This window comes from Tinamus guttatus, unplaced genomic scaffold, assembly GCF_059628265.1.
Source record: "Tinamus guttatus ecotype Peru unplaced genomic scaffold, ASM5962826v1 Tinamus_guttatus_pri_ptg000441l, whole genome shotgun sequence".
NCBI lineage: Eukaryota > Metazoa > Chordata > Aves > Tinamiformes > Tinamidae > Tinamus > Tinamus guttatus.
Genome location: NW_028288975.1, coordinates 280,918 through 303,493, shown reverse-complemented (window position 1 = coordinate 303,493; position 22,576 = coordinate 280,918). Strand labels below are relative to the sequence as shown.

Sequence of the window (22,576 nt, the reverse complement as noted above, 5' to 3'; positions counted from 1 at the left end):
CGGGGGCCAGGCGCCTGCGCGGCGCCGCCGGGCGGCGCACTGCGCCTGCGCGAGGGGCGGCCGCGGAGGACGGTGGGATACTGCGGCCCAGGCAGGCTGGTGAGGCGGGCGGCGGCGGGTGCGCGGCGGGCGGGCGCGCGGGCTGGGCCCGGGCTGCGGGCAGCGCGGCCGGGCCTGGATCACCCCTAACGCACCCTCCTTCCCTTTCTCCCGGTGTGCTTGCAGCAGCGGAGCGGGCGGCGGCGCGATGGCTTCCAGCAGCGGCACCGACGTGATCCAGGTCACCAACGTCTCCCCCAGCGCCAGCTCCGAGCAGATGCGGACGCTGTTTGGCTTCCTGGGAAAGATCGAGGAGCTGCGGCTCTTTCCCCCCGAGTGAGTGCGCCGCGCCGCCCCCGCCTGCGCGCGGCCCGCCTCCCGCCGCGAGGCCTGCTAGGCCGCGGCTCGCCTGTCGGGGACCCCCTTCCCTTCCTTCCTTTCCCTTTCTAAGGCGGAGAGGTTGTCGTTGACCCGCATGGCACAGAGCCGCGGTGCCTCCCGGCCATCCGATCTCTCAAAGCTCAGAGACGCGTTCCTGTTTCTCCCCTGTCCTTCCCCAAGTCCCTTCAGCACTCAGTGCGTCCATGGCAGCTGCTCAAAGCTGCTTGGATAACTGCTTTGCGTGCCCGAGGGAAAAGGTGATACCTGGTATCTCCCATTGCATGCTAGAGTCCTGCTGTCAAATGCACTTTATTCCCTATGGGCTGTTTGTCCTCTCTGCCTGTTCTCCAGAGCTGTGGGCAGATTTTGGAAAGTTAGTCTTCAACATAACCTGAAAATATGTGCTCCCTACAAAGACCACTCAGTGAAATGGGCAGTTAATTGCTGATATGTAAATAATACACTTGTGTGTGTGTGTGTGTGTTTGCGTGTCAGCTAGGAATTCATATTGATTTTGGCTGTGTTGCTTTGATTTGTTTTATCAAGGAGCTGTGGCTCAATAGAGGCCTATAGGAGCTTGCATATATATCAGTTTTTTAGTATGTATATATATAATGATACTCTGATGAGTAAACATGATCTGAATCTGATTTTGCTTGTTTGTTTTCTAGTTATTATATGTAAGACCATTGAGATCTTGTTGTTTTAGAAAAAGAAGAGACCTATCAGAAAGGATACTTTTTTTTTTCATCATTCATTTTTCTTATTCAATGCACTGGCACAAAAGAAGAAGGACATTTTTGTCTCCTGCCAGTTGGTTATGTGCACAAACTTGCGTTCTTGCAGTTTCCTGTTTGGGGCTGGCTGTTAGCAATTTCATGTTGGAAATTGAAGTGTAAAATAAAATGGAATGCACATGGAACTGGAACTTAAGGGATAGTACCTGACAGGAGTGTTTTTGTTATTAATATCTGGGGTAACTGTACTTACATAGCAAAGCCATTAATGGCTAGCAACCAACAAAGTACACCACCTTTAAAGATATGTATTTTATTTGATTCACTGCTTCCTATTTCATTTTTCCCATTTTTAAGGTGGGCAATTACAGGCAAATTCTCTTTCTGAAACTTCATGCTGTTATATATTAACTACTTTATTAAAAGCTCACTTGTGGTTCATTTCTAAATGAACTGCTTGAGGCGGGGGGGGGGAATCCCAACTTTGCAGCTCTCCTTTTACCGCACTTGCTGTTGTATAATCTTAATTTAACTCTTTTGCACAAATGTATTATGAAGTACTGGCTCCATAGGGTTGCACTTCTACAGCTGATGGACCTACCTTGATATTCGCATTGGAGAAGACCTGTGATTGTTTTTTGTTTGGTTACTTTGTTTGGTTGTTTTTTGTACAATTTGGTTGAAAGAAGACTTTCCTGGAGAAGGGGGTTGTATCTTTGTGCCTGGAGTGTTTAATCTTGGTCTTTAAGTCAAGCTTCTTGCTTTATGTTGCAGCAGAAGTTCGTGCTTCTGCAGAAGGGGTAGGGCCCTGTATTTGCCTGCTTGCTTCTGCCTCCTTTGTTCTGGCACTGGCATTCATGTGGATTCAGCTGGGTCCCTTCCTTGGGATAGACAAATAGTAACTGCCCTGTGACTGCCTTCTGCAAGGGCTGTGCGTTGAATCACATCATAAAACAACCTCAGAAATGCAGGTACCAACACCTCGAATAGGACAACTACTTCTTTTCTTTCTTTCTTTCTTTTTTTGGAGGGGGTGGGGGGAAGGCTGGTTCAAATCACTAAATGAAAGGATAACACATTCTGAAGGGATATTGTGACAATTAGTGTTTACAAAAAATGAACACTATGATAATTAGAATTATATGGAAAAGCCACTGAGTATATTAAGTCAAAATGGGAAATACAGTGTAACTTAAATAGGTCATGCACAGAACATGAATAAAATATTGAATAGCTGCTGAAATGAACGGTATAATTTATCCCCATTGTGAAATGTGGATCTGGTAGAAAAACACCATGTAATTACTTAAAACCGTATATGCAATAAAGTAAAATAAAAATAAGTAATAACTAAAATAAAGTAAAATAAAGGTGGTGCAGCTGAAACTGAAGTGGCACTTTCTCAGGCCAGAACCATCACTATTTTGGGGATGTTTAGTGCCATTTCCCTTGTGGTGATGTCCCAAGGTTGCTAGAGCTGTCTCCTTTAGATGCACCGTGGGCCTCTGCAGGACCTGATGGCAGCAGAGGGCAGCAGTTTGCTGCGTCCGTCCTTTTCGCAGGTGCCTAGAACTACAGGGATGTTTTGGAGTTTCCGATTTCATTTCACCCCAGAGAAAGGTGTATTTTCTAGTAGGGGCTGTTTCCCTTTCTCTCGCCTCACCCATCTCCATATCCCAGTTTATTTAATATGCCATTGGTGTTTGTTCCTGTGTGACTTTTTTTTTTTTTTCTTTTTTTTGGGGGGTGCGTGTGTGTGTGTGTGTGTATATCTCAGTTTCATATTATATGTCTTTAGTCCACAGCCAGTTATAACTCTTTCTGCATTTTTTTCCTCCCCGTTCTTCAGCTCTATATCCGAGCTATGTTGGGTGACTTCGTAATTGGCAAAATCTTTTTACCTTCTCTGCAATGACTGCAGATTGAACATCATGCAAAGATTCTGTTGAATATGATGTTTATTTGCAGTTAGCACTGATAGTTGGTCTGTTTCAGAGTGAAGGGAGGGGAGCCCTTTTTTCCCCATGCAGTTGAGCAAGGTAATATTAAAGAGCATGTGTCACACAGCCAATCTGTTAACTCTAGCCTGCTTTATTTATTTATTAAACATCAAAAGTAGTGTTTAAGTGGTAGAGCTATCCATTTCAAAATGCATATCCTAGTGTTTTAAGATACAGGCTGCAAAATGAGGGGACTTTGGTGAAAAGAGTCTTTAGAGATTGAGATGCATGAGGTTTGGATTGCCCTACTTACCTACTGTAATTCATAGTTGGTACATTGTTCAAATACCCACCATATTAAATCATAATTTCTCTCGGCTCTCTTTGGTGTGGTGACTGAGAGAGAATTACTGAAATTTTCATTCTCTGTAATGAATTAAAGTGTGCTTTTGCTGGTAGCTGTGTGACCATTCTGTTTTTGAAGATTTTTGCTCAATTACAGGTTGGATTTAGGAGGGATTGGAAATACAGTTTTAAAACACACTACTTCATGTTAAATTTCAGCACAAGCAATAGCCTTATGTATTTTAAGCCTCCGTAGGTTTGGCCAGTTGTTGGTACTGTTCTGTACGTGGTGATACTTCTGCTTTGTGATGCATGGGTGTGAATGGAATATGCTGTGTTTCATATTCGTATGTTAACACAGCCATTTGAATCTTAAGTTTGAAAAGATTGTGCTGTTCTTATCAATAAATTGCTTGTGTGTGTGTGTGTATGCATATGTAATTTAGGTTAGAATACCATTCACAAATGCTGTAACTCCTTGATTTCCATCCCTCCTTTTTTATTTACTGTGACTTTTGCTAAACATAACTTGCCAGTGCTTCTGGTTCTTTAACCAGAAGAGTAAGAAAATGCAGTATTTTGAAAGGCTGATGTGTATTTAATAGATATAGAGAATTGAAACAATGATCTGATTTGTATCTCAGTGAGATTCTCCACAACATTACCTTCCTCTCTATTAGATCTGCAAGATGTTGAATGGAGCAAATGTTTCTGGTTTTAACCGTTTAAAAACTTCAGTATGCTGGTTCCAAATTGTAATATCAGGCTAAGTGTAAAGTGTATTAAAATGGAGTCTGATGTGCATTCAGGAAAATTCTTGTGTTTACTTAGCTTGCACAATGGGCTTCTGTGGTTCAGGATAGGTAGTTTTGACCATGTGCACCAACACAATAGATATTCAACATCTTTGACTGATATGAAAGACTCTTTTCTACTGAATTGTGACAACCCTCTGCTTTTTCAGAACTTAGAGACTCAGTCAATTGTCTTCAACCTAAATAAAATCTACTTGGCACTAGGAGGCATTTTGAAGATCTAGTCTTCTATCTGTTTCTACAAATCCAGTGGTAAAGGCACCCATTGACACTTAGAGAATGTTTTTCAAAGCCAGCTTTCTAGACTAGTTTATACCTCTATTTGAAGGCAGATCTGAACAGCACAAGTACCTAGGCCTTGCTCAGGCAGTAGGGTTTTTGGAATTTGTTTCTACTTTCAGTGCTTGCCAGCCTACAATTCTTCCCTATTGTTGTAGGAAGTACACATCTATATTCTGTAAAATTGCTTGAAACCCCCACATTCTCTTTATGGATTTTCTATGTGCAGAATTTTTACATAGCCCTGCTGACAGATACACAATTTGAGCTGTGGAGTTGATATGGACCTATCTTGTGAAGAAGTTTGCATTTACTCATTGTTTAGAAACCTTTCACCAATTAGTGAGATTGACACTGTAGTGTTGTCTACATAAGCTTCCTGAATTTTGGAGGGATTAGTTCTGTTACTGCCGGATGATAAATATCCGTGTAGCAGTGTGCTTCTGTTCCAAATGAACTTGACTGGTTATTTTTGTGTGAGATTTTGACTAAGAAAAGAAGCACGATGAAGTTTGGCTTAAAAGTTTGTGTGAAATTGTATTTCTTTTTCCATGAAATTCTATAAACAATGAAATCATTGTGGTCTTGTAGTCATTATCCTCTTAATTTCGTAATTTATCTTTAAAAAAAAAAAAAGGCCTAAAGCCGACGTTGTAAAATTACCACTCTTGTGAACGTACATGGTATATGTGCTAGCTTACTCTTTGCATTTCTTTGCAAAATTTTCATTGCCTCCTTCCCTTTTCATAGTGAGGACATGCAAATTAATTTGCATTTTTGTGACTGGCATAGATATAGCTAATAAAATTTAGAATTCATTCTCCATTATAAATGAAGCAATAAAACTATTCTTGTGATTTTTCAGGAAAGTGGCTTCATTCATTGTAATTCCATAGCTATGGTTATGAGAACTGATGTTTGATAGAAAAATTGAAGTCGTATTCTTACATAAAGAAGTACACCGTTATCAAATATAACTTCCTAGTTTGTCAAAAAGGGAGAGACAGTAAAAGTTTGAAAATAAGTTTGGATATGTTAAACTTGCTTCCATCTAATTAATTTTTTTTTCTGTCTCTTCTAGTGATTCTCCTTTGCCTGTTTCTTCACGTGTCTGTTTTGTAAAGTTCCATGATCCTGACTCGGCAGTTGTGGCCCAGCATCTGACAAACACTGTATTCGTTGACAGAGCGTTGATAGTCGTACCATATGCCGAAGGTTTGTGCATTGTTTAATGGCCTATGAAGCCACTGGATGGTGGCATTCTATTCCAGTGTAGCTCATTAGAGTGAGGGTTAGTAGAATATAAAACATATGAGATACCAACATTTTAAAACCCTTGGTATATTGCCATTGGCCTGTAGATTATATATTTTTTTATTTAGTGACACTTAATGAAAGTGGAAAGTTAACCTATAACTGTTCTTACATGTCTTAAGTTTAGAATATTAATACTTTAGAGAGAATTATTAGCAAATTATGGTCTTTATTAACTTTGGTGAGACATTTTTCTAAACAGACTTATGCGAGCATTTTAAAGAAATTTTGCCTAAATAATTGAGTGTTTGCTATTTGCACATAAGCCTAAATGTCCTCACGAGAGTTGTTTTGCTCTCTCTCTCTCTGTAAGAGTGCATGGGAGAGCAGATTGACATTTCTTTGAGATATGCTGCCACTTCATTTAGATAAGAACTTCCCTAAAAAAGCACTCGCTCTCATTATTAATTTCAGTATACCAAGGGTTTGAATAATTGTGGTTTAATTTCCAAGTGAGATTTTCCAAGAGGTGCCAAATGGGCACTGGTATTAGTTTTTATTCCAAGTTTTCTTGTTCAGCCTTGCTATATTTTATAGAATTTCACTAAATAATAAACTCTTCTCTCTGTTATTTGTGTGTGTGATTTTTGTAGTGGAGAAGGCAAATGCAAAGCCCTTCCAGATGACTGAAAAACAGTGGGTCCTCTGCAGCTACAGGGGATTCTAGACATTAACTAAAGGCCAGCAAGCACTCAAGTCCCCAAGTGTTTTCCTGGTGTAACCACTTGTTAACTACATTTTCTCTTCTTCTTTTTATTTTTACATTTTAGGGTGTTACAGTAATTTGAAAGGCAATGAGCAGGGTTTTTGGAACTTACCTTAAAAACAATCTGCTGAGAAGACAACACTTCTTACAGAAGTCTTATTAAACTCTTCTAGACTTGCTTTATAAGTAATTTATTTTCACTGTACTATTTCTGGGTTTACTTCTGAAATCGTAGTTTTTTCTAATCACTTGAATAAGACCTCTGCAGATAAGTCATACTATATTAATTAAGTTGTTATACGGTCTTTGTTCAGACCTTTTATTAAGATATTGTAATGCTTTAGGCTCTCGTTTGAGGCCTTGGGAGCTGTCTTAGATTTGTATTCCTCAAATCTAAAAGATATAAAAACTTAGTTCAGTTAAGGAATCCAGAGTTAGTGATTGAGACACAATACTTTGCTGAGAGTACAGAACACGTTCTAAAATTGTTATTACTGCTTCTGCTTTCACTAATTTAGGTATAATAGCATAGTTGAAAGGCATCTTGTCCTAATCTTTCCATTAAAATGTCCATCTGTTAGTACTGAAATATTTTCCAAGGCCCATATTTAAGAACATTAGTATTTACCTTTGATAAGAATAAAACATTTTTCTCTTTGTCAGTCTGACTTTGTCCATTGTGCTTGATGGTGGATAAATCTGGCACACAGAGAAACCTGACCAGTAGTTTTGGTTCAGAACATGTAAAGACTAAATATGATAAAGTAGTATATTTGAATGGGCCTGTTTAAATCAAGGAATTCGTCATGGACTGTTCCTTGTGGTGTTCTGGTGTTAAGAATGCTGATATTTGTGGCATAATGATGCGGCAGACTGCAACAGATATGTTTTGCCAATGAAGTTATGCCTCCTGGTTTTGTAATATTCTCTGCTTTTGTCCATCACCTGGAGTATAGTTTTTCTTCCAAATATGTATTGCCAGGGTCCCAATTCAACAAGTTACTTAAGCACGATACAGCAAGATTCTTAAAGCCGTACTAAAGTTGCTCATGTGCTTAAAGCCAGGCATATGCTTAACTACTGTGCTGAACTGGGCCCTTTTATCTTTTATTTTGTGTTGTGATAATTCTGTTTTAATATTGCCTGTCGCTAAAGTAAATGTTTATTATTTGTTTAGTGCAGTAATTATCCCCTATATCACAAGCGTACTCCAGTTTTAGCATACACAGACACTTTGATGTTGGCTGTTGCTTTGTGTTGTAGAACTATGCACAAAGTCTACGGTAAGGTTTAGTATTAATTGTGACTTTTCACTGTGATATTCCTAGATTTGGAAGGAACTCTTAAAGGTGGCTGTGGGGGGGTATTTAGGTTCTTTGGTTAATGTTTGTTTCTTTTTGTCTGTTTCTTTTTCTTTCATTTCTACACATTCATGCAGTATTTCATGGTTCTAACAAAGCAGCAGTAAAAAAAACTCTTGACGCATGAAAATTAACTGGTGAGGGGCCTCATTGCTTTTTTTAAAGTTGTAGTTTATTTCTAAATATTTTTTTTTAAAAAATAGAGGATCAGATGCATGATTTTTTTTAATGGATGCAGATCTTCTATGAGGTGTCTCAAGATAAGTCTGAGGATTTGTATTTAGATGCCAGAAATGTTGTAGTTGCACTAATTTGAAATGTCTAGATATACTTTATAAATATCCTCTGAGACATAATTTTGCATGCAAAATTACCCCATAATCTCTGTAGGTATGTTAATTTATTGATGCATTAATGCCCTTTATCTAAATTTCCTTTTTCCCCCCTCTCCCTCCATAACTTTTGGTATCTAAATTGATGACAGCTCAATGACACAAGCAAGATAACAGTGCTGTGTATTATACATTTGTTTATATTATCGGCACTTCTCAGTATAGGTGGAAGGAACCATTACCTTTATTTAACAGTGGTTTTTCTTTTTTGTTGTTGTGTTTTACAGTTCTTTTCCCTGGTTCAGCCTGAACTATATACCAGGCCCTGCTGAAAATACCACCCAACAGTTTTCTTCTGCAGCTTATCCAGTTTCTCTTAAGTGCCCTGTACATATTGTATGTTTTATGATGAGATGCAGTTTCTTAATATGTATTACAGAAACACTACTGGTATTTGCAAATATATAGTAAATTTGTTTTATTGAACTCTCATTTTGGGGGCTTGGGCACATTAACAAATTAATCCATCTGTATAGGGCTTTTGCTGTTGGATAGAATTAAAAATACCTACATAAGTACTTGTTTCACAGTAGGACCCTTAAAATTGCACATGCAGAACAGGCAGTAAAATAAGACACTTGTCTTAGTTGGCTGCAAGATCTGGGGCCAGAAGTTTCTTCTGAAATGGCAGTAAATAGCAGCATTCTTGGTTCAGTAAGCATGGCACATGTTGGAACGTATGCGTTTTACTGCACAGGTAAGGAATGTGCCACCATATACTGTCTGTACGCACCCATGCACCCGCAGACACACATACACAGCGTGTGTTTGAAGATCTGCAGAGACTTACATTTTCATTTGACAAGTCAGCAAAAGCCCTACGCTTGATTCAACAAAAAATATTTCCATACCTTCTCTTAATTTTTGCAAAGTTTGTATGGTAGGTGTAAAAGAAAACATAGTGAACTGTACCATATTATTAACCCCTAAATCAAACTTTTTTTGTCTTGTGTATCTTGATTTTTCTGTGTGCTTTATAGTGAAGCAGCCGACACGAGTCGTTGTTCATAAAACAGCTTTTGAAAGTTGAGAGCACACCCCTGGAGAACCGACTGTGCTTGCTTACGTTTGGTTCATGACTTAAAAATCGAGTACAGGTGATGAAATCTTGGCAGTGTTAACAAAAAAGTAGTGTGTATTGTGCTATTTTTTTGCTCTAGAAACTTAACCATTTGTAGAGAAAAAGGAACAGTCAAATTTTCACACATTGAAGTTTCATTCTGACAAAAAATTTAATGATAAATATTAATAGACAACAAGCTTTGTATTTTAGCCAACATAAGTACTTTCAACAAACTCAGGTGGTGTATCAGGGAGACATTTTCTGGGTGTATTTGTGTTTTTTCTGCCTTTAAGATAGAATGCATGCTAATGCGAGGCTGTTTCTCTGCAGGAGTTATTCCTGATGAGACTAAGGCTTTGTCTCTCTTGGCACCAGCTAATGCTGTGGCAGGTCTGCTGCCCGGAGGTGGACTCCTGCCTACTCCCAACCCGCTCTCTCAGGTAGGCTCCAGCTGGACCACACTGAAGGGAAGCTGCTCATGTCACCCATTACACTGCTTTGCTTTGCTTTTTGTTGTTGTTTTCAGGATAAATACTTTGATGTACTAATGCTTGCCCTGCTGGATTGTATGGCTTCAGATGCATGATCATGATACATACAGACATGATTTTTGGCGTAATGGCAATAAATTGCTAGATGGAATCCTTTTGTTTCCATAGTATAACATGTCTGTTACCTTACGGCCTCTTTTTTTTTTTCCTGGAAACTTTCAGATTTGATGAGTAGCAGAAACCTCAAAGATCTTAAATTCCTGCAGTACAGCAGGCTGTGGAGAGATACTCACCATTAATATTCCAACCATGTGGGGAAAAAAATGCAGCATATATTCAGTCTTTCTTGGGATACACGAGAATCCATATGGAAGATGGGCAGTTAGAATAACTCAGTGTGGAAAAAGTTTCAGTCAAGATGCATCATATTAGAGAATAGAAAATCCAAGCGAAAGGGTCAAATAGTAAGAATTAGGCTCATTATTCATGCTGCTCTCAGATCTACTTCATTTTGTGCTTAGCACTTCTTTGTGTTCCTGCTGTTATGTTTTCATATCACATGAAAAATATACTTGTTATTGAATCATCCGGAGACCCTTTTAAATCTTCCTTATTTGGGAAAAAAAACTTAGAAATTTCAGGAAAGTGATGGAAGAAACAAATAACACGAGATTTTTTTTTCTTCCCCCTGCAAAAAAACAAGTGTATATATAAATCCTTGGAAAGGCTGTTGAACCAATTTAATTTTAGATCTGTCAATCTGAATCCCAGCCTACTCCCAACCTACTTAATTTTAGAGTTTAACACATCCACTTTATGTGATTGTATAGAAAATTGTGCTGGATGGTGGTTTTCAAAGGCATATCAAAAGCTTGTTATGCGTCTCCTTTTGTTTATTAAAGTGAGTTGGGCATCTAACTCATTAAAAATTTTTCAGAATTTTAGTTTCTATTCATGCAAATGGTATGTGGGGATGTGGCTGCTTCTTTGAGGCTGCAGGGAGGAGGCCTGTAAGGTTTCACGAGGAAGAAGGTGAGTGAACTGAAGAGCTCCCCGTCGCCAGCAAGCAGGAGCTCCTGCTCCCATGTTCTTGGCCACGTGCTTCTGCCTCATCAGATCTTTTTGGGAAGCAATGTATTAGTTTGGTGCAGACAGCACAAAAATGTTTTCTGGTGGCTTAGTGAGTTGAATTGTTGACAAATGGGTCCCACAACCTCCAGTGCAACTGGAAGGGAGGCCGTGAGTGTTAAGGAAGTCAGATCAAGACATTTTGGTGAAACTAAACCAATTATATCAGCATATGTGCTTATAAAATCTTATGTTTTGGTACCAAATTTGTATTGGTCATCTCACTTAAATGGCCTGAAAATGAAGTTCTCCTAGGAGGCTTCTAGATTAATTTCTCGAGGAATTCAGACTTATGCTATCATTATACTTATTTATTCTCCTAGTAGCTTTAATCAAATTTGAGAGATACGTAATAATGTAATGATTTTCTGCATTTTAACAGGAAATATATTAATTTCAAATCCTAAATTGACTTACATATGAGGCTCAGAAACTTATAATGAATATTCATTGTAACTCTGGGGGCAGAATTCCATTTTAAACAATTTCTGGATTTTTTTTTAGCTGTTCTTTTTTTCCTCACCTTTTGGGATGCTGAGGGAGAAGAATTTTATTCCTAGAAAAGAATCTGTCATATACCAAGCTTTGAAATACATAGTTAATGAAAGCTTAAGTACATTTACTGACCTTATTATAATGTTTCCTTTACTTGGCAGCCTAGGTAAAACCCAGTTCAGATTTCTTCGTATCGAATGGCTAGGAGTCTTGTACCATAGCCTTTTATCAATGAAATATGGCTTTATCTGACAGTTGTCTTTGTATGTTGCAGATCGGTGCTGTTCCTTTAGCTGCTTTAGGAGCTCCTGCTCTTGATCCTGCTCTGGCTGCTCTTGGGCTTCCTGGAGCAAACTTAAACTCTCAGGTATGTAATACAGTTTCAGTTTTTCCTTTATTGTCCTTAGCACACATGCAAAATGACTAGTTTTCATGATTCCTTTTGTTTTCACAAGTGTATTTAGTCACAGGCTCACAACATGGGACTTACGTTCTTGAGTTTGAACCGTACTTAGAAAACATCACTTTAGTAAATGCTTGGCTCAATAAAATTTGGATAGGCTGCTGGCTCTTTAAACTTCTTCCAGTTATTGTACAATGCAACATTTGTGTTTTGGCACAGCAGGTTCATACAAGAACTCTTTTTTAAATCTAACTTTAGTCCTTTTCATTTATATCTGTTCTGCAACCACTAATAATTTAATGCAGGATTAGCAAATCCATCACTTGGCATTCTTTCTATGTATGTCAGGCATTATAGCAAAAGTAATTATGATAATGAGAAAACAAATGGGGAAAAAAAGCATTGATTACATATTAGCAAAGTGTAATCATGATAGGGTAATACGATAAGTTCTTTGTCCATTAAGCTAGTTGATTGCAGTGCTACTTACAGCTTCGTGTGGCAGCTAGAACAAAACCACTGGGGAGAAAGCATTAGCCTTCTCTATTTATCATTGGTCTAACAAGTGGCTAATGGTTATAATGTCTGGATTTTTCTAAGAGCCGCAAAATACTTTTTTAATAAAATTCTTGAAAGAGTTTGCTTATTGGTCATAGTTTGACATGTTTCCCGTGGGCAGGCAACTTTTTTAATATGCTTTGTATTTTCTTGAGGTTAGAGAAATAACCTGTAAATACCAGAAACTTGGCAGGGTTTATTGTATTGATTCTGTCTGGGAAAAGATGGCTTTTTGGCTTTCTTGGAAGAAAAATGCTCTTACACACCAGAACATAGTGGTAAGACCCAGTTTGCATCTCCAAAATGGTTACAGAATGATTGACCATTTCACCTATAACTGATTGGAATTTTTATTAGCAAGGACTTTCTTTTTGCTTTTAGCCAGAGCTTAGGATACATTCATGGAAGATAATCTTCTTAAAGATGCTCTGTAAAATCCTCCAACATGGTTTTAATTTTGGTTTCAATTTCTTTTTTCCTTTCCCTCACAGTCTCTTGCAGCAGATCAACTACTAAAACTTATGAGCACAGTGGACCCAAAGTAAGCATCAATATTTACAAATACTTGTATGGCAATACACTTGATCTTGGGAATGAAACCTTTTGTGACTTAGTATAAGTTTTTTAACCTGCCTGGTCTAGTTAAAATTGCAGAAAACTGGTGTCATGGATCTCGTGCAGATCCTTCTGTGGTAGGGAGAAGAGAGTCTAGAAAGTAAGGTTGTTCAGCCTCACGTCTGTGGAATCATACCAGTCCATCTCCGGGCTTCCATTTGGCTAGAGACAGGAATTCAGTTTTTCATAGTTGCATTTAACACTTCTGTGCCCAAAATGTAAGGGTGCAGAAAGCATCTTGCCAGGATGGAGTCAAAGCGGGATAGAAAATTTGTTAAGTATAGAAATAGTGTATTGCTTAATGGAAGGGCGCAAGCGACAGATAAAACAAGTATTTGCTAACTTTGAATTCAGTATTCAGACTCTTCCTATTTACAGTTAACTCTGTTTCTAAGAGCCTAGTATGTTAGGATCTTGTTCCACTGATTCCAACATGGATATTGCATCATAGACTTGTAACTCTGTTACCTAAGTGGCAACAAAATGCAGATAGAGACACCCACTGAGATGAGCCGTTTAGGGTGGACTGCACGTTGACAATGTAGGCTTGTGTTTTTTGGATTAAGCAATGCTGAATTTCTAAAATACTCCTCCTGTCCACCAGGTTGAACCATGTGGCTGCAGGTCTTGTTTCACCAAGTCTGAAATCAGATACCTCCAGTAAAGAAATAGAAGAAGCTATGAAAAGAGTACGAGAAGCACAGTCATTAATTTCTGCTGCTATAGAGCCAGGTAATTCCTACTCACAGAATACCTCACTCAAGTCAAGGGGGTATGCTGACACAGTATGTGACAAAGTTAGCTGTCTGCAAAATGTTGCTTTTATGCTTTCCCATTCTATAATTACTTAATTTCTACTTGACAAGCAGTTAATTGTCCTGTATTGTGAATGTATATACAAGTTCTGCAAAATGAAATAGGGAGTGAATCACCTGAGTCTTTTTGTTGTTCCCTACACCATCTCAGTCCAAGCGCCCCAAAGAGACTTGATTTGAGGAGGGTAAAATGCTTGAGCTTCCCTGCACTGGAAGCAGCAAGTGACCTAATCACTTGGCACGCAGTGGCATTTGTTCTTGGTGGTGATTTCCCTCCTTTTAGTTCTTACTCTGTGCAAGTTAGTAAGCAATTTTCTGTAGTTAGTGTTTTTGTAATTCCAGATATTTCTGCTGCAGTGAGATGCAGCACCTCATTCACAAGTGTCAGATGATCTAAATCCCAGTACACATGTACCCAGAACATGGAAAATGTAGTTTTGCTGCTTTTCATCATTTTAGGGAAAGAATAGAGCTTCTATTCTTTTTACTAGCTCTGACTCAAATGGAAAACTCTGAAGTTTGACTTCTTTGTGTAATATTTATACTGTTTCTATGTATGTCACATATGTCTCTGTCATCCAATCACTGTGTGCCTCAGCTTTAGAGGAAAAAGATAGGGCTTAATTGATAATGTCAAAATACTCCCTTTCTTTTTATCCTCTTTGTCTGTAGTGTGAAACCTGAGTTATTTTCCTATGTAGAATCTATTGGAATGCTAAAACAACATTTGTTTTTCTACTTTTTTTTTTTTTTAACTCTAGACAAAAAAGATGAGAAACGAAGGCATTCAAGGTCAAGATCACGCTCAAGGAGGAGGAGGACGCCTTCTTCATCTAGGCACAGGTAGCTAGTTGTTTTGCTTTGAAAACATTTGCCTAGAACAGATCCTTTAGAACTGCTTCTTGCAAGTTATGCTGCACTCGTGCAGACTGACATGAGAGAAACGCAGATATTTTGGAGAAAACCAAGGCTCTGAATTGGGTAATTAGTGTGAGATGAAGGCCTAGCCCTGTGTTTTTTATAAAACAAGTGGGGTGGTACCACAAGATTGTACTATAATAGCAAGAATTCAGGAACTGCAAAGATGGCTTCCTCACCAGCAGTGCTTGTTCTCTGCTTTTAATCAAAACAGTGTTTCTTTTATGAGACAGCTCCAGCAGAAGCCCTTAGTTTTACATAGCCCTAACTCCTGCTAATGCCTCGGCTATCTTAGTCTGTCCATTTTACAATAGTTCCTTAAACCATTTTTTTCCTTCTTTCCATATAGTAATTTAAATTTGTTCTAAAAACAAAAATAAATTTGATTTTGGCTGTTGTAGTTTTTTTCTGGCATTGGCAGCAAATTCTGCCTCGTTGAAGTGCTTTGGAAAGCGTTACCCAGGCATTTCCAGATTTGGTTTTAATTAGACACCAGGTCTGTTTGGGTATCCTGGCTAAAGGTCTCAGTACTGGGCTGCCTTGTCCACTCCGGTTCAGACAGTGCACCCAATGGTCTGTACATGGCAGAAATGTCTCAGCTCTTGCCTTGTGATTGTGTTACTGGCAGACGGTCAAGAAGCAGATCAAGGAGAAGGTCCCATTCAAAGTCAAGAAGCAGAAGGCGGTCTAAAAGTCCAAGGCGAAGAAGATCTCACTCTAGAGAGAGAAGCAGAAGATCTAGGAGCACATCCAAAAACAGGTGATTGCTTCTGTAAATTTGTTATCCTTATTAGAAATTAAGTTTTAGATCTTGGTATTTTATTAGAAAAAGAGATCTCATGAAAGAAAAAATCTCATGAAGATGAACTAGTGACTCTTAAAGATGTTACAAGAGGTTTTATTTTATAGGAAGGCTTACAGTATTTAACCTTTAAATGTGCACAATTAGTCAGCTAACCACACGTAACGTTTTTTCTGTGTGTTGATAGATGCAATACCCATTAATAGATAATTACTGTCTTTTACATTAATACAGTATCCAATGTAATTGTCTTTATTCATAGCCTTATATAGTAAAGAGTAGTAGCATTATCTGAACTGTTATCTGAACTTGAATTTAAAATCTGTGTTTCACTAAAAGGGATAAGAAGAAGGAAGAAAAAGAAAAGAAACGCTCTAAAACTCCTCCCAAAAGCTACAGCACAACTAGACGATCTAGAAGCACAAGCAGGTACAGTGCCTTAGAAGTCATTTTCTCAGTCTGCATTTCTAGCATGCTTAAAGCACTTTGAAGAGATGCTTTAATGTAAAGAGTGTTCGTTTATTTAATAGGATAGTAATCATGTCGTGGATATATTGGGTTGTGCCCGTCACATGGAGGAGGTGATGTTTATCAAGAAGTGCATGATGCTTTGAGACCTAATGGATAGGATAAGCCAAACATGTGCATGAGGTGCAAGATTCTTTTTAGAATCGCTTCCAGAATTGTTTTGTCTTGTTAACAGTGTTTGGTAGTTACAAACTGCCTTTTTTTGTTGTGGGTGGAGTAAGACTCAGTGTCTCCAGTAAGGTTCAAGCTGGCAAGTCCTTGGTGAAGACGAAGGGTGAACAGGAAACTACTTGCCCTGCTGCCTGGCAATGCCTTGGTTTGCAGTGCTGCTAGAAGGAAAGGCTGGTTGTCAGTTACAGTGTATATTTGCAATGCTGCTGAGCTTTTGGAGCAGCATTTGGAGCTCAACAAGCTTCTGTCTTTCCTGCAGAGAAAGACGACGCAGAAGAAGCAGGAGTGGAACACGGTCACCCAAAAAGCCCAGGTCTCCTAAAAGAAAACTCTCCCGGTCGCCATCTCCAAGAAGGTCAGGATGCAAATGAGCCTCTTCCCTTTAAATAAAAAAATAAAGTGCGGGAGGTGGTCTGGCAGAGAATTTCTTACATGAGGTAGAGCACAGCTTGTTGTGGAGTTATCCTGGAGATACCGCGGGTCTGTCTTGTTCTGAGGCTGACGTGTTAAAGAAAGAATGGATCTCTCCTGCCTGCTCCCTCTGCTTGAAGCTAGTTAAGATAGAAGAACTTTTAATGTCCAGAAGCTCTACATGGGATGTGTTCCGGGGACCCGGAGTGAGAGATTTCTTGAGTTTCTAACTGCTGGCTCTGTACGGTTATCCATCAACTTAAGTACATTAATAAATTGGTTAAATAATCCCCTCATCCCAAGTGTGTGATTTGGGATGGTCCTGAGTAAGAAAGTGCAGTTTTACTATTCTTAACTACGGTGTTTTTTTGACTTAACTTTGAGGTTATAGTGAGGAGCTGAGAAGCGTAGGGATGGTTGGCCATTTCTGGAAAGAAATGGCACGTCTTGTTTGCACGCGGTTGTTTCTCCCTGTAGACTTTTAAGGAACTATGGGTGACAGTTTGGACATGACTTTTGTTCTAGTCATGTAAGGGTGTAATTGTCTTTCATTCTTGAACACACTTTATCCTTGTAGACATAAAAAGGAGAAAAAGAAGGATAAGGACAAAGAGAGAAGCAGAGATGAAAGGGAACGATCAACAAGCAAGAAAAAAAAAAGCAAAGACAAAGAGAAGGATCGGGAAAGAAAATCCGAGAGTGATAAAGATGTGAAAGTATGTCTAAAAATCTGTTTAACTTAGTGCCTTAATAAAGCATTAACCTTAAATCCACAAGGGCTTTGAAAGCAAGTTTTACTCTTTTTTATCTCGGCAAAGCAGGTCACAAGGGATTACGACGAAGAAGAGCAAGGATACGACAGCGAGAAAGAGAAAAAGGAAGAAAAGAAAACGGCAGATTCTTCTTCCCCTAAAGTAAAGGAGTCTGCAGTTGATAAAGGCAGCGGAGATTCAGCAAGGGAGTCCAAAGTAAATGGGGATGATCATCACGAAGAGGACATGGATATGAGTGACTAAATCTTGTCTTTGCAGTGAACACGGCTGCAGACGTGCATCAGTGTCATTCCTGTGTGATTCTTTTATGCTGTACTTGTTAATCCTAAATCTAGATGTATACAGCTCTCAGCTATCAATGGTTTGTAAAGCTCCGGATACTAACTCGCATCAGAGGCGTGATGGAAGGGTAACCATCCTTGTTACGGCGGAAAGGGACTGCATAGCCAAGCCATCTTTACTAACTTGGTGATGCTTCAAGCAAAAGTAAAAAGCTGCATGCATCTACAGCAGGCATGGACTGTTTGTTGTATGATCTCCTTTAGTAAATCAGCTCACTTATGATAGTGTTTCTAGAATTTGATTCATTGCAGTAATAGAGCAGTATAGGGAATGCACTGACTGCATGTTGAGTGTGGCAGAAACATCCTACATGTTCGAAAATCCTACCACATACAACGGATCTACTTATGGGTCTTAAGTGTGACTACACAAAAATTGACAGTACATCAGAAAATACGCATTCTGATATAAAGGTTTTTGTTTGTTTGTTTTAAGCCAACTTTCTGTTTTCTTTTCCGTTTTGTTTTTTTGTGGGTTTTGTTTGGCTTCGACAAGTTAAAATGCACTAACCTTTCTGAGGGCTTCTTTACTGTGCCGGTCCAAACCCGCCGCAGGCAGCAGGTCGCGATGGGTCGGGACGTTTCTTTTGGGCGGGCCACGGAAATCTCCGCTTGACCAGTGCCCAGTGATTAAAGGTTGATTTGTGCAGTTTTCGTAATCCAGGTGGTTTTATTTGTTTATTCAGACATTGCAAAAGGGTAGTGCATTTTAAAATTGACCTTTGTATGCTTTTAAAAGCAAGTCTACTTGATAATGTACTTTTTACTTGATCTCAAGTTGTATAAACTAACAAATTTGTGTTTACTGTCACTGCAGTAGTAATCTTATGCACACAGTGATTCCATGTTATATGCAGCATAGTTAGGCAAGCTGTTTCTTAGTTCCCAAGTTACAGAGCTTTTACTTTTGTGCAGGTAAAGAGACAAAAGTAGGCTACAGTCTGTGCCATGTTGATGTACAGTTTCTGAAATTGTTTTACAAAACTTTGATAATAAAACCCTTAAACTTATACTCATGTTCCTATAAAACTGTACTGGTATTTATTTACATGATTGAATGTATGAAGCTTTACCTCACTCATCTAGAACTTATATTTTTCCTCATCTACCTGTTTCAGCAAGACGAACTGAACTCCGTCCTTTGGAAACTGCCAGCGCAGCGGCGGCACTCGGCCATTCTAGCCGAGTTTGTGCTGACGAAAGATTTATTTTACTTTATTTGTGAATGAAGGGAACAGGCTTAAATAGGAATATAAAGGTATTATGAGTCAAGTACTTTTTAAAAGAAATATGTATTTGTAAAAAAAAAAATCGTATTTTCATTGAAATATATTTCTTTCACCTTTTATCTTTAGAATAGTAATAGAAGACTAGTAGAAACAGGAGGCAGCAAGTGCTTTGTGCATGTCAATGAGGCTGTTAAGGACAGGCACTAAAACTAGATTGGTTTATATTAGTTGCGATGAAGCTCTGACTGGTGCTGGCAGCTGAATGGGTAAGTCAAATCACCTTCTAAAAACTGTCCTTTTGACATAGATGAACTGGAACTTGCCATGCAGTTATGCAGGGGCGTTTTTAGAATTTGTAGAACTAAACTTTTTACCAACTTTTTGGAGTATTTTGTCAATCCCAGAGATGTGTGTGATGCAGCCAGTTCTCCTAGCCTTTTATTTCTAGTAGAGATAGTTCTCATAATACTGATAGACACAGACAAGGTGCATGATGTCTTCATGGATGTGCCTTTGTTGTTGTCATCAAGCTATTTATATGTGAAGTTATAAGAACCTCCAACAATTTATAGTAATAAAGTACTATACTCCTTGATCTTTAGATCCTGTTGTTGTGGAAGTCATTAAAACACTGTAATGAAGGACCAAGTGTGTTGAGCTGCACAGGGTAGATCCTGCCTGCCTTAGGTACTGCAAGGTAATTAGACGACGCTGGTGGTGGCTGGTTTGGCAACCAGTGAGTGTTGCAGCTCCCGTTAACACTGGAGCTCACTCACCCCTCGCCTGCTGGGAACAGGAGCAGCCCCGCGGGGTGCCAGCCCCGCTGCTGGTCGTGAAACGCGGAGCTCCGAGAGCCACGTGCTGAAAGGGGCCCCTTGGAGGGACGCGGACAAGTCCTGCCCCCCTCCTGTTCCAGGAGGTTGATGCCTTTCGGGAAGCAGAACAGAGCCAGGGAAGGAGCGTCCCGGGGAAGGGGGCGCCCGGAGCGGAGCGCCCCGGGGCAGGGGCCACGTGTGCTGTTACTGGGGACAGGGGGACAGGGCGGCGAGGCGGGCAGCAGCGCCCGGCCCGAGCAGTGGGACCGTCCTCCCCGGGCCGGCCGCAGCGCCCGCAGCACCCAGGAGCCTTGGAGCCAACCCTCCCGCCCCAACGCTCCACCCGGACTCCTCACAGGAGGAATGAAGCTTCCCAGGTTTTGCCTAAACTGTTGCTATTGTAACATCATCTCCTGGGAGAACAAAGCAAGTTGTCTTAAGGAACAAAGACAACCTTTGCAAGTCGTATTAAGGAAAAGCACTTCTGCAGTGGAAATAATTTGGGAGATAGATAGAACATTTATGTTACGATTATTTACAATATAGTTAAGAAAATTTAACCCAGGAGGAGGGTCAGATAAAGCTCTCTCCCAAACCTGGCTAATTCAGGCCCTTTTAACAGCAGGTATATACTGGAAATTAGCGTTCAGCTCTTCCCCAACACTCCCTTTCCTTTCCTTATTAGATGAACCAAAATAATTTGTCACATTTTGCCACCTGCTAAAGAGCAATGCTATACTGAGAAGTCTGCATTTTCTTTAAAAACTGACCCATAAAACGCCCTCGCAGAACAGTGGGAACCTGCCTCCTTAAATCAAAACAATTCCTTGAACACAGACATCCACCATGGGCGGAGAGTTAAACTGAACCTGGGGGTGGTGATCGGCTCCGGAATCAAACAGCACATTGGGGTCTTTATTCTAACAAATGACATAACCTAAAATGTACTAGTGGTGAAGGCAAGTTAAAAACATGGACCACACAAACAGTAAAATGCAAGAAAGTGACATTGTTTCCATGATAATTACAAATTGTAAGGAAAATAAATGTGAAACTGCAGCATTACAGGAAAGTTGTTAATACAGATTAAATAATGCAGTTATCCTTGCATGAATTAAAAATCAAGAACAAGTACATTTAAAAAAGTGACAATTGCTTTGAATGTCAACTCAACATGGTGGGTTTCCAGCACAAATATATCCAGAATTCTTCGTAACAAATCATTTCAATACATAAATCAATAATTGCAGTAAAGTGAATACAGTGACTGGAACAGCAGCTCCTTAAAAGGAAAAGAAAATGCATTCCCTTTGCCACAAATTAAAGCAATATTTTGGAAGACCAGTAAAACAGTTTGGTTAAGAAACAATCCTAGGAATTCATTTGCAATAACTTCATATTCAGCTGACCAAAATTCATGGCTGCTTTTTAGTACTTTTTATTAAGTAACAGCCATCAGAAAAAAAAAAAAGAGAATTTACACGGAGGCAGCCCCGGTTCCGCCCCGGGGTTGTGGCTGGCACCGGAGGGGCTGCCCAGCCGGGGCGGTTCTTGCAGCTCTGCCAGCTTCGCCCGGGGCAGCTCCCAGCTCCTGCCGAGCGGCTCCCGGCTGCGGCGCCACAGCCCGGGCGCTCTCTGCAAGGGCCCTGCAGCCTCGCGGCGCTGCCCCAGCCCGGGCGCTCTCTCCAAGGGCCCTGCAGCCTCGCGGCGCTGCCCCGGCCCGGGCAGGTCTCCTGCGACGCGGCCGCCTCGGGGGAGGCGCCGGGACCGGCACCCACGGAGCAGGGCCCCGACCCTTCCGCAACGCTGACGCGAGACAAGGGGAGAACCAAAATCAATCCTGCTAGAAACAGGATGTTTTCAAATGGTAACCGGAGATGGGGAGGGGTAAAGGGCGTCAGAGCGCCCAGCGGCTGCGGCGCAGGGCTACGTCTCTGCCGAAGCACTGCACCCATTCCCAGCGCGGGCAGAGCTTCCATGCGGATCCATCCGCAGTGACAAGGACACACGTCGCATCAGCACGGTGAAGGGCAGCCCTTGCCAGCGCAACAAGCTACCCCCGATAAAGCACCGCCACGGGCACCAACACCGCGACGCTGCAACAGGGCGCACGCGCTGCCCATGGCGAAGGAGCAGCGGCAAGAATGGGGCACCTCTCCTCAGTGGGGCTGTCACAGGAGCCTGGAAACAGTCACTGAACTGAAAAAATACAGTCCGATTGGAGTCAGGTCCTTCAGCTGCATATTAGGGAAACAAGTAGCAGGGTCTGTTCACCGTTTATTATGTTAAAAGACTACAGTCAACCAAACCTGCGTCCACGGTGCTGACACTTCAAATTAGAACAAGCCTCAATAGAGCAACCCACTATAAAAAGTTTCTGCAAATCTTAAAACGTATCAAAGTTAGTAATAATGTATTCATGAAGGTTAAAAAACCCATCAAGTCTTCAGCCAGAGTCCACGATAACCAGTGAAAACCCTCCCACAAGCTGCAGTGGGCTCGATGCAGCCACCCCGTTCGCCAGCAGAAGAAACCGCAGCCTCCCCTGAGCAGATGGGGATGACGGCGACCCCGGTCCCACGGGGGCTAACCTGGATGAAGGGTTTGTTTTTAAATGTAGGACCCAGCGCGCTGCAGTTGCTGTGCTGCCCACAACACCCGGCTGTCGCTACGAAGGGGCCCTGCTGTCACAGGCGCTGGGACGATAGCTT

At 40.6% G+C, this 22,576-nt stretch overlaps 1 protein-coding gene across 3 annotated transcripts; it reads left to right on the top strand.

Annotated features, from left to right (window-relative positions):
• SRSF11 (serine and arginine rich splicing factor 11) lies at window positions 1-18,187 on the top strand. 3 transcript variants are annotated; one of them, XM_088531947.1, is made up of 13 exons: window positions 1-99; window positions 226-375; window positions 5,618-5,751; window positions 9,703-9,812; window positions 11,761-11,853; window positions 12,939-12,988; window positions 13,667-13,794; window positions 14,639-14,720; window positions 15,424-15,555; window positions 15,937-16,026; window positions 16,556-16,651; window positions 17,285-17,423; window positions 17,526-18,187. In XM_088531947.1, the coding sequence occupies exons 2-13, from the start codon at window positions 248-250 to the stop codon at window positions 17,721-17,723; spliced, it is 1,380 nt and encodes a 459-aa protein (XP_088388073.1). In that variant the 5' UTR covers window positions 1-99; window positions 226-247; the 3' UTR covers window positions 17,724-18,187. The 3 variants fall into 3 exon arrangements, with proteins under 3 accessions (XP_088388073.1, XP_088388074.1, XP_088388075.1); XM_088531948.1 differs by having other exon boundaries at window positions 78-99; window positions 17,529-18,187; XM_088531949.1 differs by lacking the exons at window positions 1-99; window positions 226-375; window positions 5,618-5,751; window positions 9,703-9,812.
• The last annotated feature ends 4,389 nt before the right edge of the window (window positions 18,188-22,576 follow it).

Bases quoted from the DNA above. Each gene is read 5' to 3' on its own strand.
- SRSF11 (XM_088531947.1), top strand. From the start codon at position 248: ATGGCTTCCAGCAGCGGCACCGACGTGATCCAGGTCACCAACGTCTCC. The intron at 11,854-12,938 runs GTATGTAATACA...TTTCCCTCACAG, and splicing joins GAGCAAACTTAAACTCTCAG to TCTCTTGCAGCAGATCAACT. The intron at 12,989-13,666 runs GTAAGCATCAAT...CCTGTCCACCAG, and splicing joins ATGAGCACAGTGGACCCAAA to GTTGAACCATGTGGCTGCAG.